General features: G+C 46.3%; 1 protein-coding gene across 2 annotated transcripts in view; it reads left to right on the top strand.

Moving 5' to 3' along the window:
* Positions 1–3,271, top strand: part of Grik4 (glutamate ionotropic receptor kainate type subunit 4) — a 304,308-nt gene extending 301,037 nt beyond the window's left edge. For both annotated transcript variants that reach the window (XM_026779045.1, XM_013346302.2), the window contains one exon: positions 2,511–3,271. In XM_026779045.1, coding sequence (XP_026634846.1) covers positions 2,511–2,867 — 357 coding nt within the window. In that variant the 3' untranslated portion in view covers positions 2,868–3,271. The remainder of the gene's footprint in view (positions 1–2,510) is intronic.
* Positions 3,272–18,971: the final 15,700 nt, after the last annotated feature.

Here is an 18,971-nt window from a genome sequence, read left to right as displayed (position 1 = left end):
GATGCACAAGAATGCCTTGTCCCATTGGTCCTCCATCCCTCCACAGGGAAAATGCAAAAATTTTTGCATGTTAATTGCACTGTGAGACTTTTTCTCTTTTTCATTACATTAGCCTCTCGGCTCTGGATCTTCCGACTGCCACTGCCAGTGCAGCAGGGTGCGCTACCCTCACAATGTCTCTGCCTGCTCCTACCACTGCTCATCTACTCTAGCACCTTACTCACTTCTCTATGCTTCTGTTTACCCTCCCTCCAAAATCCACAGCTGTACCAGTTGTTACTTTTAAAGAGTAGTAATGTCACTATCACCTTTCTTTATACAACCCTTCTCCTGAGCTGACGGTATTTGATTATCTATCTATCTATCATCTATCTATCTATCTATCTATCTATCTATCTATCTATCTATCTATCTATCTAGACAGGGTTTCTTGTGTAACCACCCTGGCTGTCCTGAAACTCACTTTGTAGACTAGGCTGGCCTTGAACTCTCAGAGATTCAACCACGTCTGCCTCCCTAGTGCTGGAATTAAAGGCATGAGCCACCACTGCCCAGCAACATTTGATAACAATATTACTTTCCCTTTCCTTCCCTCCCTCCCAACTCTTGACGCCATTCCAATGGCTTCTCTCCACCCCTATAAAGGGGCCCTGTCCATTGTCTGAATCCGTCATTCACAGACTCTCTTGTCCTTTTCCTTATTCAACATCAGATCTCTTGGGTTCCCTGGTATTTCTGCTTCCAATGCTGTTCCCCTCCCCCTTCTGCCCATTCCTTAAAATGCTGCTAGCATTTATATATTCCACATGAGTCTGATCAAGTAAGCCTTTCATTCTCCAGTGAAACATCCCCTATTTCTTCTCCTGCCTTTTACTCTGGGCCAGCAGTCAACCATCCATCAGCCACCTCAGCACCGCTGTCACACTGACACAAAGTGCTTATATGCCAGGCTACGACAGCTATAGACATGGAGCTACTTGAACGTAAGGACCACCTGTTATCTCTGTATTTCCATGACAAATCACAATGCTTGACCCACAGTAGATGGTAAATGCATTGTGTTATATTCTTGTCACATGTAATGGCTTAGGCAGGTGGCAGGGGCTTTTTGTTGCCATAGTAATTATTAGAAGCACAGAGGGGTTTAGTGATTTGCCAAGAATCTTCTGCTATTTAGTGACAATGATGGGCCTAGAAACAGGTCTGAGAGGCAAAGTTAGGCCATATTGTGTGTGCAGTTGCTTCCATGGCCTGTTTCTCCCAAGAGCTCCAGCAGGATCTGGGTTTACCCTGAAATTCAGTGAGTCTCAGACTACTCCAGTAGCTGAAACGAAGAGGAAGCTGTATTGGCTGTGCGGCTCTGGCGCAATATTTGCCTCATTGATAGAACCTGAGGAGGAGGAGGCTTCTTCTGCCATCATGCTCCAGGAGTGTCCTTCTGGCCTCAGAGATGAGAACTCAACCGAGTATGCTTGGACTTTGGAGTTAGACAGGATTAAGTTCTAATTCTCAACGGGATACTCGTTAGTTAGTTCCTCACAAAATACATAATATTTCCTACACATCTTCTAAATGGATATTGTAACAAGTTCACAATTCTTTATCAACTAGTCCTCAGACCACCCCCAAAACTAGGAATGGGCAGTGCGATGCATATGTATTCCTCCACAAAGTCTGATCAATGTGCACCATCTTCATTGCGCTCCATGTGAACACGCGAACATTTTGCTGTAGGAACACATAACATGGTGTTCATGCATTATCATGTCTTTCTAAACTCGGGAATATCCTGAGCTTTGAAGTACAGCTGGAGCCAAGTGTTTCACGTGAGGAGACTGTGGCCCTACAGAAGTGGCGGTTGTTTAGTTCAATGATCTTCAGGATGCGTCATCTCCAACCACTGGCGACCTCACCCAGGACAGCTAAAAGGAAGTCAAGGCTGTGTTGGCTTTTAGCAGTGGTAGACATGTCATGTTGATGGAGCTGAAAGAGAGATTAGGGAAGAACAGGCAGCTACTTCCTCCCCCACAATATTTCTGGAATGTTCCTTTCCAGCGGGACAACTCAACTGGTCATGATAGTTAAAAAGACAGGGGAACCGTTGGGCTGAAGGCAAAATGAACACATGGTGAGTTTTTCAAATACCAGGGAGACTGATATAGAAGAGAGTGTTTGTTTTAAGTAGGTTTTAAGACCCACCTTTACCTGAGGTCAAGGGAAGAAATTCTCAGGGGTAGAAACTAAGCAGAGTAGATGGAAGCAGCCGTTAGTGTAAATATGCCAAAATGGTACCCTCTCTTTCCCAAAACGCTGGGCATCATCTGTCAGGGTTGTTGAACGAAGGTGGTTGTGTGGTAGGCTTTTGAGCCTTAAACAGGGGTGGGAATGAGGCCTTCATTTAACCTTCACACTTGAGATGACTGGCTGTCCCAACACCCTCTGCCTGCAGACCCCAGGAGACTCATGAGGCCCTCTGAGTGGCTCTCTGTGACTTCCGCTGTCTCCCTTAGGTGTCTGTGTGTCAGGAGATGGTGACGGAGCTGCGCAGCATCATCTTGTGCCAGGATAGTATCCACCCGAGGCGGCGGCGCTCTGGAGGCCTGCCACCCCCACCCCCTGTCCTGGAGGAGCGCCGGCCCCGGGGCACGGCGACGCTCAGCAATGGCAAGCTGTGTGGCGCCGGGGAGCCCGACCAGCTGGCGCAGAGACTGGCACAAGAGGCCGCCCTAGTGGCTCGCGGCTGCACGCACATTCGCGTGTGCCCGGAGTGCCGCCGCTTCCAGGGCCTGCGGGCGCGACCATCTCCGGCTCGCAGCGAGGAGAGCCTGGAGTGGGACAAGACCACTAACAGCAGCGAGCCGGAGTAGTGGCCCGAAGGACCGCGGAGCCAGGCGGGGAGGCGGGAGGGTAGACTTGGCAACATCGTTCTCTCCAAATTCAAGACTCAATCACTTTACAAGGGCATCAGAGCCTGATGCTCCAGAAGGAGAAGGATACCGCCCTGTGGGAGAGCAGGTCTATCTGGACGTTGCATCCACGTGGCAGAGATGCTGGCCCTTGTGGGCACAAGGACCCATCTCCTCCCAGAGGGCCTTTCTTTCAAACCCAAATAACATGGAGTCTGGGTAATGGGACCCCGGCAGGGGAAGTTCAAGAAATTGATGGACTCATCAGTTGAATTCCCCCCTAGGAAGGGGCCATTGTACCCTGGGTCTAGTTCTTAACAGAAAAAAAAAAATTAAACCCAACAGGGAAGTTTTTCTTTTCTGAATTTGTATATTTTTGTTAATGTTCTTTTCTTTCCTGTTTTTCTTTTGTCTCTTCTGGTTTCAAGGTCTAAGGTTCAGTTGTCTTGTGCTTTGGGATGGGGAGTGTGGGTTGGGGGATGGAGGTCTGACCCCTTCTCTCTCTCTCTCTCTCTCTCTCTCTCTCTCTCTCTCTGTCTATATCTATCTATCTGTCTGTCTATCTATCTATCTATCTATCTATCTATCTATCTATCTATCTATCTATCTGATTTTGGAGTTGCTGGTGCACAGGGTTTTAGGTGCTGACTCTACCCCCCTCATGTCATGTAGTGTTTGGTGGTCTCCCTAAGTGTAGAGGGCCTTGGGTGAAAGTCTATCAAGCCAACTTGTTAAATTCCAGCAAACAGTCTACCAGAGGACACCTTGAAATGCCCGGGTTTCTGAGAGTTAATCTGACTCTTCTTTTTCTTTCCCTATTTTCATCTCTGAAAAGAGAAGGAAGACAGAATATGCAAAGCATGCTGGGCACTATGTAAGGAGTAAGGAGAGGGTATGTGATTTTTCCATGCTGTGGTCCTGGCTTTCACTGTAAGGTCCTACTCAGAGAGGAGAGAGGACAGGGCCGCACCACTGGTATGATAGACCCTTTACAATGGCATCTCTTTTCAGCTGACCTCAGTAGCTGCCTCTGAAGCACTACCCCCAAGGCTCTTATGGATTGGGTGATGGGGGGGGGTACTAGACATAAAACCTGGGAGCAAGTATGTGTGTGCTTGTGTATGTGTGTTCATGCTCCCATACTGTGTGTACGCAAGCATACATGCCTATGTTTATGAGTCAGAAAGACCTTCCTTAAGTAGCCAACAATTCGCCTAGTTCCTGGGAGAGAGCAGAGTCTTTTAGCCTGTCACTGACTAGGACAGCTGGGAACATAAATCCAGATCTCAGTGTGGGTGGTAGCATTCCTTGTGTGACCAAGGATGAAGTATCTGACTTCTCTACTGTAGACTGGGAGTCAGCAATACTTCCCCAGGCAACCAGGGACTGTTCTGCCTGGAGGTTTGCCAGGCCCAGACTGCTTTCCTGCTGAGAGGGCCAGGACTTCTGCGGAGCTGGCGGACGTGCGTGTCATCAGAACTTCACGGAGAATCGTCGTTTTCTGATGGCAAACAAACTCTATGCAATTCCTGACTGTAAACTTCGACAGTTCCAAGAGAAGGCCGGACAGTGGCCAGCGACTCCACCTTCACCACCGTCACCTGGAGTCGAGCTGACTTCACATGGCTCTTGTTCCCGATGTACTAAAATAAAGACGTTTTTGAAGATGCCGAGCCGAACCCCCTGGTTCTGCCTTCTGGATAGGTTGGCATCCTCTCTGTGTTGTTTCTTAGAGCTGCTACCCCAGGGACAAGCTCTAACCTCGATTCTTCTCAGTCACCTAAGAGGTGCCCTGTCAGCCCTAAGCAGACCCTTTGTTGGTGACCCCGAATCCTTTTTCATTTTTCTCTTTAGCTATCCAGTGGCAGCAAGCTATGTGGGACACTTGAGGTTTTGTTTTTGTTTTTGCCATACTTTGTGGAGAAACACAGACTACGTGGGAAGGGCACTTGACGTCTGCCGGCCACCAGACCCCAGTGGTGTCGCAACTGCTCCAGCCCCCAGCCTTTTCCCAGGCCTCTCACTCCAGGATTTCTCTGCCAGATCACATCTTGGACAGGAAGGGTTGTTTTTTAAAAAACAAAACAAAACAAAACTTGTTTTTATGAGTGCAATATCTCAGACACTTTTTTTTAATGGATTAGTGAAGTCAGCGTTCCCAAGCATCATTTGTGGCGTCCATTTCCTTCCCTTCGTGGGATAGTGATGAGATTGACAGCGCTAGGCAGCTTTCCTGACTCCATCGCTGCGCCTGCCTTCCTCCAGTTGCTGCTGTGTGCATTTGCTCCCAGCTGTTTCTGGTCCTTGGTTTGTCTCCTCCACGTTTGATCCATTGCTCATTAGCTTTCTTTCCCATCCTGTGTTTTCTATCTGAATCTGTGTACCATATAAAGTAGGTTTTTTCTTGTCTGTTTATCTTTCTTCGACTGGAATATTTATAATAAAACAAACCCTGAAATGTTAGTGATGGGTGAGAGCTATTTGGACTTGGGAAATGTGATCCCTGTGCCCTCCCCCTCACCGCCTAGGTGTAAGACTCTAAAAGAGAATAAAGCTAGGGTCCCCCCTTTAAATCTTATCCTTCACCTACCTCTTTTCTTTTTCTCTGCCCCTTCTCTCTCCTCGTCTCCCCCCCTTCTCTCTACCTCCCTTTTCACTTCCCACCCCTTCTACTCTTTGTTCAGATTCCAGCAAAGTCTAGGTAACTTCTTTCAGGTTTCAGTTCTGGGACTCTGAGCCAACTCCACCCTCCACACACACACACACATACACCCCTCAGAACGGATATACATGTAAATGGAGTTCAGGTTTGTGGGTTTTTTTGTCTTCCTAAATGCACTTGCACAGAATAGTCATCTACTGATATCCAGGGTAACTCTAGTCAGATGTCACCCCAGATTCCACTGGGAGCCTGAAGATTACATCAATTAAAATATAATACTTTGCTTTATTTCTTTTAATTGCTCTGCAGGGCCCCAACCGTCACAAGATCTCTACTTCAGAATCCAGGTGGGGTGTAAGTTGAGCACGTAGATGTTGGAAAATCTTTTGGCTTCCTCTCTTCTAGTGCTCATATGAGAATATTCATGCTGGGAACTTGCCAAACGGCCCTCTTATTGGTTAGGTGAGACCGAAATATCACGATAGCCAATCCATCTGGGACCGCTCTGTGAAAGTTCATTAGTTTGGGATTCCAAGGAGTTTAATTTTCTTTTGGAATCCAAAGAGGACTTCCCCTTGGTGTACAGGGCCAAGATGGAGCTGGAGTGCAGCTCAAGAGAGCAGTCTGTGGCCCTCCCATCCGCCTGGTGTTCGCAGCAAGGCAAAGTAGTCTGGGAATGATAAGAAAGGTCTGATTCCCTGGCGGGCTGTCAGCGCTCAGGTCGTAACAATGAGGCCTGTTTGGAGAATGCAGAGAAGGTGTCTTTTCAGAAGGATATGTCTGGAAGCTGGGGCTTCCTATGAGGTCTTCTCGTGAGAAAAAAAATGGAATCTTAAGTGGCTTTCAGCTTGAGTATTTCTCCTGCCTTTTAGAAAAAGTGACTCTCTACATGCAGGTGATAAAATGGACAACTCTCTGTGACCAGAAGTGGCAGGAAAGGTCCCAAGAAAGGGCATAAGGAAACTGAGCATCTAATCTGCCTGCAGATTGAAGCCATGCAGGGGAATCGGTGCACAGTGGCTGATGGGCCGACATGACAGGGTGTAGGATCCCATTTTTGGGCTGGACTGTGTGCAACTATACTATGGAGAATAATGTTTGGAGAACTAGCTAAAGGACCCTGCCCACCCTTTGATAGTCCTCACACCCAACCTAACTTTGTCTCTTGGCAGAGAAGTTGGAGGGTAACTGATGGGAGCACGGTGGAATGAGGTGGAACTGTTCCCCAGATTGGCAGGTAGGTTTAGATTGTTCTTACTTCCCAGCACCACTTTAGATTCTGTGAAAGATATCAAGGAAATAAACACCATAGATGGGTACCGCGAGAGGACAAAATTTACCTGTGAGAAAGAGTGGTGGGGACTGGGGGATGGCTCAGTTGGTACAGTGCCTGCCTTCCAAGCTCAAGGACCAGAGTTTGAGCCTCAGAATCCATACGAAAAGCTGAGGCACCGGAGACATAGCTCAGCAGTGAAGAGCACTTTCACTCTTCAACTCTGAAGGGAGTTGAATTTGGTTCTCAGCACCCACCAGCATCTGTAACTCCAGCTCTAGGGAACCTATCGCCCTCCACTGGCCTTTTGGGCATCTGCACATGTGTGCTGCATAGACATAAATGCAATCAAAACACTCATACACATCAAAAAAATCTTGGTTACCTCTACCAGCGCTGGAGAGGTGGAGATAGCTGGATACTGAAAGTCAGCCTAGCCTTTTTGGTAAGCTCATGGGAAGTACAAGAGCCTGTCTAAGTAAAATCTTTTAAAAGAGGCAGCACACAAGGAATACCACCTGAGGTTGTTCTCTGGCCTCCGCAAACACACCAGTGCTGGGAAATCAAGACTTTGCTTCATGTCCTTTGGAGTGGAGCATGCTTAACTCAGACTGGCAAATAAAAAAGACAGCCTGCGGCTGGTGTGGCTCCTTGTCTTTCTTCCCACGCACGGCCTTCCTTCTGGAGGAAATCTGGCTCTCCTGTGATGCTCACTATGGGTTTTCCGCCACCGTTACTTAGAGATGCTCACCACTGTCTCCCTCCCAGGCTTCCTTAAATTGTGTTAGGAGGATTAGCTGCAGAAGCACCAGCCTCACCCGGTGAAATGCAGAAAGGCTAGCTGGGATGTGCAGCAGCTGTCTGGAGAGGACTCTGAGCTTGTTTCTGAAAAGAATCTGTTTAAAATTGGAAGGCAGGCGTAAGGATGCAGGATGGAAGGTGTGGAGCCAATATGAAACTACTGTGGAAGGAAATCCTCACATCCCTACCATACCTGGGCATCGGCTAGGGCTGCCGTCCTTTCCGACCCATTAAGCCATTCTCTTATCCGTAGCTCACGGAGTCGGCCTAGAAAGTTATTCTACTTGGATTGTTCTGATTAGATTCTCAGTGGCTTTTCCATTTAAAGTAAGAGAACGTAACTTCTGTTTCCGCATCGTCTGTAATCCTAGAGTACCGAGTGGGCTGAGACGCATTTTAAATCATGGCAACTTGGCCAAATGTGAAGAGCAAAGCTGCGAAGTCACAGGCAGGCAAACGGCTCAGGCCAGCGGTACCAAAAGACTGTGACTGTGTAGCCACCAGCTCTCTTGTGACAAGACTTCAAACTAGCCGAGAGGATCAGATAAAAATAGTTCTGCACGAGACAAAGTTGTGGCTTTTTTGTTTGTTGGTTGGGTTTTTTGATTCCCCCACACACATTTTCTATAAACTCAAATCTGGTGGGGTGTGTGTGTCTTGTGCGTCTGTGTGTGTGTGTGTGTGTGTGTGTGTGCACACGCATGCACACTGAGTATGGCCTGTAGAGCAGTTTACCAAATCATGAAGGTTTGTGTCCTTGTGCCTGTCTGTAAGGTGTGTGTGACTATGAAGTGTGTAAAAGTGTTGTGTCTGTGATATATTTACATTCTCTCTGTGTGTTTTAGCAAATACATGCAGGTCCACCTCAATATGTACATGAGGAGCTGAGGTGTGAGCGTGGTGTGTGAGTGTGTGTGTGTGTGTGTGTGTGTGTGTGTGTAGAGCAGTTTAGCATAGATGAGTAGGGTCTTGACAATGATTTTAAGGGTATATGTGAGTGTGCAGTGTGAGTGTGTAGTGTGTGTCCTTGTAATGTGTGTGGCGTGTATGGAATGTGGTCTGACAGGCTTAGCAGATGTGTAGTGTGTGTGGATGGTGTGAGAGCGTGTGGTGGGGTGTGGGAGTACTCAGTGTGCGTGGCCGTTTAACACAGCCAATGCAGGTTCTTTCCAGGGTGTCGCTGTAGGGTAAACGTGTATGTGAGAAAGTTGGAGGGTGGCGTTTGTACGTGAGTGTAAGTGCACCTGGTAGTGTAACCCAGACAGATGTGCTGGTTCTTACACAATGAAAACAACCTCTTAGCACTTGAGCCTTTCACCGCTGCTTCTGGGCAACGTAGTTGGGCTAGACTTTTGCCTTTCAACTACTTTGTTCTCATTTAATAGCCTTCAGTGTAACTTATTTCTGAGCTTAATGTCTGTACCGATTCGTGCAGCAGGAGGGAGTTTTCCCTCTTCTCAGTTGAGTGACACCGTGCCTGAGCTGACTTCTTAAGACCTACAGCTTGCTGCCCTCACCAGCTGAAGCTCACCACTCCTGCAGTTTGAGTGAGCAGCCTGGTAGAATGGTTTGAGGTGGTGTGACCGAATGTAGTCAGTCAGAGGGGAGAGCTATTTCTCCACCCCAGACTCATGCACAGCTCCCCCCATTCCAGACAGAAGCCCACTGTCAAACCAGCCCAGCAACAGGCTTATTAAAGGCTGACTGTTCTGACTGGTAAAAAGATAGAGAATTCAGAAACATTTTAGTTCAGCTAGTCTGTTTTGTGTTTAATGGGATGGACCAGCAGAATTGTTGAAGCTGCTGTTGTTTGAGGATAATCCAAGGCTCTCCTTGATCTCAGCCTTCTGACGGTTTCTCACTTCCCGTCCTCTCTATGCAAGGATCCCTCTGCAAGGATCCAAACTGTTCCTCCTGCCTTTGCTCTGATAGTTCCTACCTGCTTATGGGGTCATGTTTGCATGGCCAAAGCTCTCCAATATTTAAGCCCTGCCTTGAATACTATTTCCCCAATGAGAGCGTCCAGGGTAGAGAGAAGCATCTCACTCTTGCTGGCCACTCTGAGCTTCCCTTTATGATCCCCCTGGCTTCCTGCTTTGTCGTGTGTATGACATGTGCTCTCCCCTTCCTCCCACCTTCTCCATCAAGACCATCAAGACTAACGAGAAACATGCCTTTCATTCCTTCGCAGGGGTAGGATTCCCAGCACATACTTGCTTCCTATGAATGAATGCATGAATGAATGCGGTAAATCTGACAGGGAGCAAATACACAGAAAACACCATGAATGTGAAAGTGAGTGGCGGGGAAATGCTAATGCGCCCTTGATTCCTAGCGGCCAAGCCAAGAACAGCTTAATAATTTACAGCAAGCAAAACTGTGACTTCATTCATTTTCCTGGGCATGAGGCCTGTGGGGAAAGCAAGATGATAATACCTGCAGGCGGCTAGGAGTCGACTCGGAGGGTAGGAGGGGATGTTTGTTTCCTCCTGTCTGCCTGTCTTCCACACAGGCTGCAGAAATCCAGTCTCCTGACTTTTCAACCTGTTCTGAGAAAATCAGCCAGCTTGCTCCCTTCTCCCCTCATTATCCTGAAAAAAGGAAGAAAAAGAAAACCCCAGGTGAAATTATCAAAACTTGGTTGTGGACTATCTATTTTAATGGCTAGTCTATCAGGGTGACACTTGCTCAGAAACAGTGTTCTTTATCAAAACAATTGAAATCAACCCCCGGAACCTCTGTATTCCCTAGGAAAAGACCTCCTTCCCCTTGGTGGTTTGCTTTAACACATGAACACAGCACTGCGGTTTGAAAGACAGCAAATTATAGACCTAGCATTCCAAGTGTTTGTAAGGGGAGGTCCAGCTCATGTTGACAAGTTCAGAAAATGCTGCCCTTTTCTTAAGCGTTGGTGTTTAGATGGGAGGAAAGAGAGACTGATGAGGCACCGGCGTTTCCCAGATACAGTCTATACAGTGAGCACATTTGTTCATACAATTCTCCGAGTAGCTCGCCCCCTTCCAGCTCCCCGTGAGCTAGATCTTATTATTTCCAGGCCGGCAAACAAAAGCTTCTGAAAGTGAAATATCATTCCCAGAGTTCTGTAGCCAGGGAAAGGCCAGGCTCCAACTCCAAGATCAAGGGCAAAGTTCTTGTTCTCTGCAGAACTGGGACCAGTCTCTCAGCACCACGTCATCTGAGCTCACCTGGGTAGAATGTTCCAGAAAGGACAAAGCCTTGGCAAGGGGCCACATTGACTCATTTTTTCTAAACCAGCTAGGACTTCTGCATTTTGTTGGTGATATAGACAAATCTCTCTCTGACTCTGCCATTCTGTTTGTCCCTGATAGTTTTGCATTTGCTTTTGATGTAATTTGCCTTTATAAGGCTCACAAATATATATCACTTAAGAGATGGAATTGTATTAGAAGAGTTTTTTTTATTAAGGTCTGTCACAGTGTTTTTCATTATTAATAACCACGCAGGTTTGTGGTTTGAGTATAGGTATATGAACTCAGCCAAAACAGTTTTTAGTGGAAGTGAGCTTTGATATTCCTCCCCCGGCGTAAGAAAGTCAGGATCAGTTATCAGAGAAGAAAATCTAAGGATAACTGTGGGTGGCCTTTAAAGATCTAAGCTTGCCATCTGATTTAAGTGTTTGGAAGGTTCTCCGGTGGTTGGTTGCTACATATTGGCCATTCGGACCACACCCAAGTCATTGAGACTAAAAATGCCACTCTATAAATTTGAAATAATGAGCCTTTACCGAATGCTATGCTTATCCTGAAGGGAAGAGGGGACACTTGTGGCCCAGCCAAGAGATGCGAAGATGGATGCGGTAAGTAGGAAAATGTGGGAGGTGTTATCTGGTATAGCTGCTGGAGTCGATAGTCCGTGCTGCTCAGAGACAGACAGCAGACGGGAACAAAGCAATGTATTCATCTGTCACCGAAATATGGAAGCTAATGTAACCAGACACAGATTAACTACAGCATAGGCCATTCTTCTTCCTTTTAAATGTTTTTAATCTAAGTGCGTTTTATGTAATATATTTTGGTCATATTCTTTCTTCCCTCAACTCCTCCCAGATCTTCCCCAGCTCTCTATTTGTCCAATTTCATGTTCTTTCTCTCACTCTTAAAATAAAAGGGAAAACCTTAAAATTGGAAGTCAAAACAGATAAACTAAAAAACACCACTAAGATAAAAAAAATTAAAACAACAAAAAAGCACACACAATGAAACACAGACTCCATTTTGGGCTGGGCAACTACTCCTGGACATGTGACCTGCCCTAGAATGTAGACTTTGTGTCCACTTCCCTCTCTCAATGCTGACATTTTGTCCCGTTTGAACTTGCATTCGACTGTTCTGCCACAGCCTCCGTGAGTGCATATATGCCTCCGTCCTGTTGTGTCTGGAAGCTTCTGCCTCCTTCGAGTCATCCATCCCCTCTGGTCCTTACAGTCTTTCTGGAGGGCTTTTCATAAAGCATCTCATTTTGAGTTGAGTGTTCCCCAGTTTCTCTCTGTCTACACACAGTCCAGGTGTGAGTCTCTGTATTAATCACCACCTACTGCGAGAAGCAGCTTCTCTGGTGAGAGCAGGGTGATGCTCGAATCTATGAATAAAACACTGTGCCATTGGGAGTCGTTTTATGGCTATGTTCACTTAGCAGAAAAATAGTAGTAGGTTTTGTCCTATGATCTATAACCGATCTAGGCTCAGGTTCCTGGTCACTTTAGCATTTATCATGTGTGGGCTCCACTTCACGGAGTGGGCCATAAATCCGATAGCAAGTGGCTGTTTACTTTTGTACCACGATTGCCCCAGTACGTCTTGTAGGCTTGTCTCTCTGGTGGGTTGCAGTACTGATAACTGGGCTAAACTGATGATTACTTTCTCTCTGGTAGCACGCACTGCACCGTACCTTCCAGCACAGTGAATGCTAGTCAGTAGGGGTGAAGTTCCTGGTTGCTCTATTTCTCCGTATTCAGTAGCATAAGTAAGTTGTAGATTCAGCAATAGGGCCCAACCATCAGATTATGAGGGCCCAACCATCAGATTATGAGGGGCCAACCATCGGATTGTGGAAGTGACTAAGACTTGGCAATAGCCTGTGATGTTTGGGAGGCTCTATAGGACTCTTTGGCCAACAGCTTAACATGATGTGGCCTATTTCATAGGTAATTCTTATATTTGGTTGGAAGTCAGTTTTCCTGAAAGTTAGTTGATAGCATGGTGAGGATGGTTATATACAGACAGTATATACTTGTAATAGCAGCTGTAGACCAGGGAGCTAGCTTGGTCAGCAAAGAACTGATTCTCTCAAACACAAGGTCCTGAGTTCAATCCTAAGTATTGAAAAATCCTATGTGAGGTAATTAGTGTTATTCTTTTGGTCCCTGCCCTAGCCACGCCCACTCCTTTTAACCTCTGACCGCCTGCCCATCGCTCTCTCTCTCCCCGTGTTCTCTCCCGGTGTACACACGGGCTTTGCCTCTCTCCTCCTCTCTCTCCCTTCTTCTCCTTCTCTCTCTCTCTCTCTCTCTCTCTCTCTCTCTCTCTCTCTCTCTCTCCCCCTTTCTTTCTTTCTTTCTTTCTTTCTTTCTTTCTTTCTCTCCTTGTTAATAAATTCTTATATGGCTATTTCCTGTGTTTATATGTCTGACCCGCCGCGTGCGTGCCCTCCCGCTGGTGAAAAGCTATAGCCGCTTTCACTCATGGAGGGCTCCACCAGCTCGCTCAGGGTCTGTTACCGCCATCACCGCCAGCGCTGCTTCCCGCTGGTGGGAAGCTGTGGGAAGCTGTAGCCGCTTTTTCTCATGGTGGGCTGGAGCCCGCCTTAGGTATATTTTTTAAGAATAAGAGTTAGTGCATGTGTATAACCCCAGTGATGGGAAGATGGAAGCAGATATGCCTCTGGGGCTCACTGGCCATCCAGATGAGCCTACATGGTGGATTCCAAGCCAGTGAGGGGCTCTGCTCAAAACAAAACAAACAAACCAAAAACCCAAGTGAGGGAAACAGCACCTAAAGAGTCACCCTGGGAGCTGTCCTCTGACTTCCCCCCAGCATCCAGAAGGAGCAACCAGAAAGTCAGGGAGTTCTAAGTCTGGGCTACGTAGAAAAAAAAAAAACTGGTCTCACAAAATCCAGCAAAACAAAATGAAGTCATTACTATTTTTCATAAAAGTCCTTTCAGGCCAACGTTCAGCTGCTATTATCAGATATGGGATCCATCTGTGTACAAACTGCAGCACAGCGGGAAGTAACATGACACAGAGTCCGCTCTCACTCAATAAATAGGAAGCACACAGTTCCCAAATCATAGAAGTAACAAAAGACAGGGCCGCAAAAGGCATAATAGCAGGGGGCATGCCACCTCCTAATAAACCTGGGAGTCAACAAGAAGGTGTGCTGTTGTTAGGCATGGTCCTTAGATGTCCTCTGAACACATGTTTCTGCCTAGACAATGAGTCCGGAGCACAGCAGTTGCCGTCGGAGAGACGCGCGCACCACACCACTCACTGGACTCTGACTCTTAATTTGATTTTGTGAAACTTCCACTGATGTACCAGTTAATCCATATGCTAAGTTCTTAAAGGAAAAAAAATCACTTAAGTAATAAACATATTCAACAAAGAAAATCCAAAAAGAAGATGAATAAAACAAACAAAACCTAAAACCTACCCAATGTCAGTATCTGTCAGTATCCAACAATGCTTTTTTTTTTTTTAAAAAAAAAAACTGTTTTAGGGTCAGTGTGTTCTTATGCAGGTAGGTACATACAGATGAGGCTTACCCAATGTGGTTATCAGTGAACAGAAGGGGCACACACCTCTGGAATGGAACCTGAAGTCCCTGAGGAATAAGACTCACATGTGTGATGAAATGAGGAATGGATTTCTGACTTAATCACCAATCAATACATGCATAAACACACTACACACATGCACAGGCACATACATGCACACACATGCGCACACACGCACATACATACACACCCGTGCGCGCGCGCACACACACACACACACACACACACACACACACACACTATAAAGCAAGCTTCTTGCTCCTGAGTTATTTTACAACCTGTGAGGAAAGTGAAGCTCACAATGATGCTTGGGAAATCCTAGGACAATCCTTGTTTAGAAGGGCATGCGATAAGGAAGCGTGGCTTGGAAAACTCCACCAAGGGCGTACCAGTGAGTCCACAGCAGAATGGATCAGTCTATACAACCCAGCTCCCATTCTTATGCCTGGTGCCAGGCGGTCTCTCACGAAGCGTCTCAGAGGACCCACTATAGTCTCTACAAGGCAAAGAATCCAGGGCACCTCCTTCTTCACAAGGCGACCTGCCCAGCTAGTATTTCCTCTCAGCTCTGGAATAAGAGGGAATTTGAAGCTATGTAGCCATGAAGTGGATATCTCTCTCCAGTGGTAAGCTTACTGAAAGGGGGCTTTAAAAACTTCTCAGAGCTCTCTTAAACGAGGGCTGCTCCGGTCAAAGTGCTGAAATAGTACCCTCTACTGCCCAGTTATCTGATAATCGAGGTCTCAGGGCCCCCATTACACAACTTGCGCTGGAGTTGGGTCACTTGCCTTGGAGCTGATGGGTAGCACGTGAGGGGCTCACGGGGGAGCTGGGTGCTTCTCAGGTGGCCCGCGTTCAATGCAGAGTTCATAGCTGATCAATAGGGCACAGTAATCAGGGGGCTGGAAGCAGGGCTGGATTTTGAAGGATTTTCGAGTAATCAGATTGGAGAATTACCCTGGGTGTAAAGCAACATATAACATCTCGCTGTCTTTGGCACCCGCGAGCAGAGGTAGTAGCAGCTTGTCTGGCGGGAAGTCTGCCCCCTTAACAGCTCCTTTAATTCCAGACAAAATGAAAATTCCTTTCTTAGGAGTCATTAAGGCTCCAATTTGACTTCTCGTTATTAAACCATGAAGTTGGCCAAAACATTTAAATTAAGCCAAATGAAGAGATTTATGAGCAAATTGGAGTCTAGGTGAAAAATTCAGCCTAATCTCCAAAGATTAAGAAGCACACAATAACTAAATTATTGAAGAAAAAAAATGTTTTAAAAAGCAAATCTCCGCACTAACAGGAAGAGATGTTCTTTCTTATTTTTCCCAAAGAGCCAGCTTCTCAAAATTGAGTTTTTAGTTGATAATTTCATGCTTGGTAATGCTCACATGGTTTGAGAAATGCTGGGGAAAGATTTAAATGGTGTTTTAGTTGTCATGCGGAACTGGAGAAATATGTCAGACTGATAGTCCTAAGCGGCCGGCAGCCACCTATGGCCAAAGAACCCTGTCAAGAGTGGAAACAGGAATTACCTCAGATCCCGCTGCCCTCCAGACAGAAGGCCAAGGTGAGAGATTAAGCCTGCTTGATCTCCACTTTCCCCCTGAGCTGGTCCTGCCTGAGGGAAGAAAGTTCCCGGATTGCTGAGCATCCATGTGTAAGGTTGAGACCCCACTCAGTCTTTATCAGAGGCTGGCTCTCTTCCTGGAAGAGAAACTGCCCTTGAGGCAGATTTGAAATGGAAACTGAGAGATGTGTTAGTGACCAGCTACTGGAGCCACTGAGGGTCAAGACTATTCATAATTCCATTGCTAGGTCCTAAGGGTCATCGGGTCCAAAGGTGAGGCAGTTACCCTAAGGGTGGACGAGAGCGTCAATTAAACTGAGTGTCCAGTTAGTGCATTCCCCAGTGTACAGGAAGTGTGGCTTAAAATTCACCAGCAGTAGTTGTTTCTTTGGGTAAAGGAATAAAATGCTGAGTTCATCATTATAAACCAGTGGTTAACCAATGGTAGAGATACGATCAGAAATTTGATAAGGGAGAGGTCAACTTTGATGGAGATTCACAGGGGGTCTGTTGCCCAGAGACCTACCCAAGGGGCTCCTGGCCTCAGTTGGGAGTTACAGAGGTACTAGGGGCTGTGGGAAAGTCGGCCGTAGAGCACAGGGGATGGGAAGTGAGGGCACCGGTGTTTCTTTCATGTCTTTGTGCTCTAGGAATATACTAAGTGCTTTTGTTTAATTTTTCCTACATAATTCAATTAACTGTAAGGCAGCCTCATTACCTTTATTATGTAGTTGGAGAACTGGAGGCTTAAGGAATTTGTCCAAGGTCGCAAACTTATCCAAACTTGAGCTCAACTTTGCCAAACTTTAAAGATTTTTTTTCTTTCTGTGTCTTCACGCCGCTGCACTGGAAATAATAGGATAAAGGGATTATTCACAGCTGTGTGAGGCAGAACTTACCCTACTACATCAGCCTATGTAAGGAAATCTATGTAATAAACCCAAATAAAAACGCTGAATCAAAGCTTGCAAAGTTACAAGGGCAATTAGCATTCTAGAATGTTCCCAAAGGTTTGGTCCTCTGCTTAGCACTACCACAGCTGGTGTAACCTAGAAGGATGATGGATGCCTCCATCCCTCATCTCTGCTTTCACTTCTGGGTCACCATGAGCTTTATTCTCTAACAATGGCTGGCTTTACGTTTATACACTACTCACTGGGTATGCTGCCTCACCATGGACCCTGGAGCACACGCTCCATTATAGACTCTAGAACTGTAAGCTTCAAATAAAGCATTCCTCTTCTTTATGTATATGTGTTGTATACATGCACATGGTTCATATATGGGGGTGCTGCCATGCTTTCTTTGCCATCATGGACCGTCCCTCTCCAAACCCCGAGCCAGAAGAAACCCTTCTTCCTCTAAGTTGCTTCTTGTTGGATATTTTATCACAGCTTGAGAAAAGGAACTCACACATTTTCTACTTTAGTTTTTGAAACAAAGCCTCTCTCAAAACATGGAGCTTACTTAATCAGGAGATACCATGGACCCGTGATCTCCTTCTTCCCAGGGCTAGAACTGCACCCCTGCATGCAACCTTGCCATGGGGATCTGAACTCAGGTCCTCATCTTTCACAGCAAGCGCTTTACCAACGGAGCCGTCTCCCAGTTCCTCTTCTTAGATGGACCCATCTCAGGCATCTGTCGCAGTTATCGGAAGCTGTCTGACACAGGGGTAGAATCTCTGCATGAGAGAGGAATGCTGGATTTGACAACTGGATTTTGGTCCCTTCAAGATTCATCTTTTTGGCATCTTGGCACGAATCACAGTGGCTGCCATCTTTGTTTCTGAGATCACTCCTATTTCTTCATTTGACCTCGAATGAACTTAAGTCAAGCTTCTTCATTTCCCGTAGCAGAGGTGAAACAAGGTCAAAACCATGAGAGGTTTCACTAACAGGCTCAAAGGTAACACCGGGAAAACCAACACAGATTAAAATGTGACTGATTAACTGGGCTCTCTCAGGAGAGGCAGTTGCTCTCAAGGGCAGAGTTCATCCTCACAGGGCTCCTTTGCGGGCATCTCTGCCTATCTTCCAGATTTATTTCCATAAAGTGACCAAATCTTGAGCCCCACTCCACTCCAGTAACTGGAAATATCTTCAAGGGAGTTCATTGTCTAATGCCAGCCTTCCCATTTCTCAGCAGATGCCTTTCCCATTCAGATGCGAGTTTGTCTTGACATTTGCTTGGGGGTTGCCCCTAATTCATAAATCTGAATAAAGGGAGCCTAGGATTGTAGATGAAGGGAGAGGGATTTTGTTTTATGAGACTGGTCAAAATACCAATCAGTCTTTTTAAAACACAGTCATGAAAACCCAGGTCATAATAACCAGTTTTCTTCACCATGGTCAATGGGCCTCACTGAGCACACTCTTCTCCATCGTTCACACCATTTACAACAGGCCTTTTAAACACCAGAGACATTAGAAACAACGAAGAAACTCCCCCAACAGCAGGAAGGATAAATAAATAACTCTAGAGAGTCAAGCGCTGATAAGGAGGGGAGGGGACGGGGGCACTCTAATGCTGCCGAGTATAAACTGGAGAATATTTGACAATCTCTCCCGTAGGCCATGGTGAGTCAGCCTTGATGGACTCTCAATGCTGCCGTATCACATACTCTGGAAAACATGTAAATGCTCACAAGCAAGAATGAGCAAGACTGTTCACGGCAGACTTCTGTGAGAGCAAAGTGAGCAGTCCAAAATCACAACCAAAAAATATGCTGGAAACTGAGACATACCAAGAATGTATGAACATTTGTTATTTTTGTAGTGCTGGTAATTGAGCCTAGCCCCTCGATTCCCAACCCCCATACTAGGCAAGTGCTTTATCTATATTCCAAGTCCTAAAGATACAGAAAGAAAGAAATGGATATTATTTTTTGAGTCTCTCTCTCTCTCTCTCTCTCTCTCTCTCTCTCTCTCTCTCTCTCTCTCTCTCTCT

Source organism: Microtus ochrogaster, chromosome 5 (genome assembly GCF_000317375.1).
Source record: "Microtus ochrogaster isolate Prairie Vole_2 chromosome 5, MicOch1.0, whole genome shotgun sequence".
In the NCBI taxonomy this organism is placed as follows: domain Eukaryota; kingdom Metazoa; phylum Chordata; class Mammalia; order Rodentia; family Cricetidae; genus Microtus; species Microtus ochrogaster.
The sequence above is the reverse complement of the archived record's forward strand: the minus strand, read 5'-3'. Positions and strand labels throughout refer to the sequence as shown.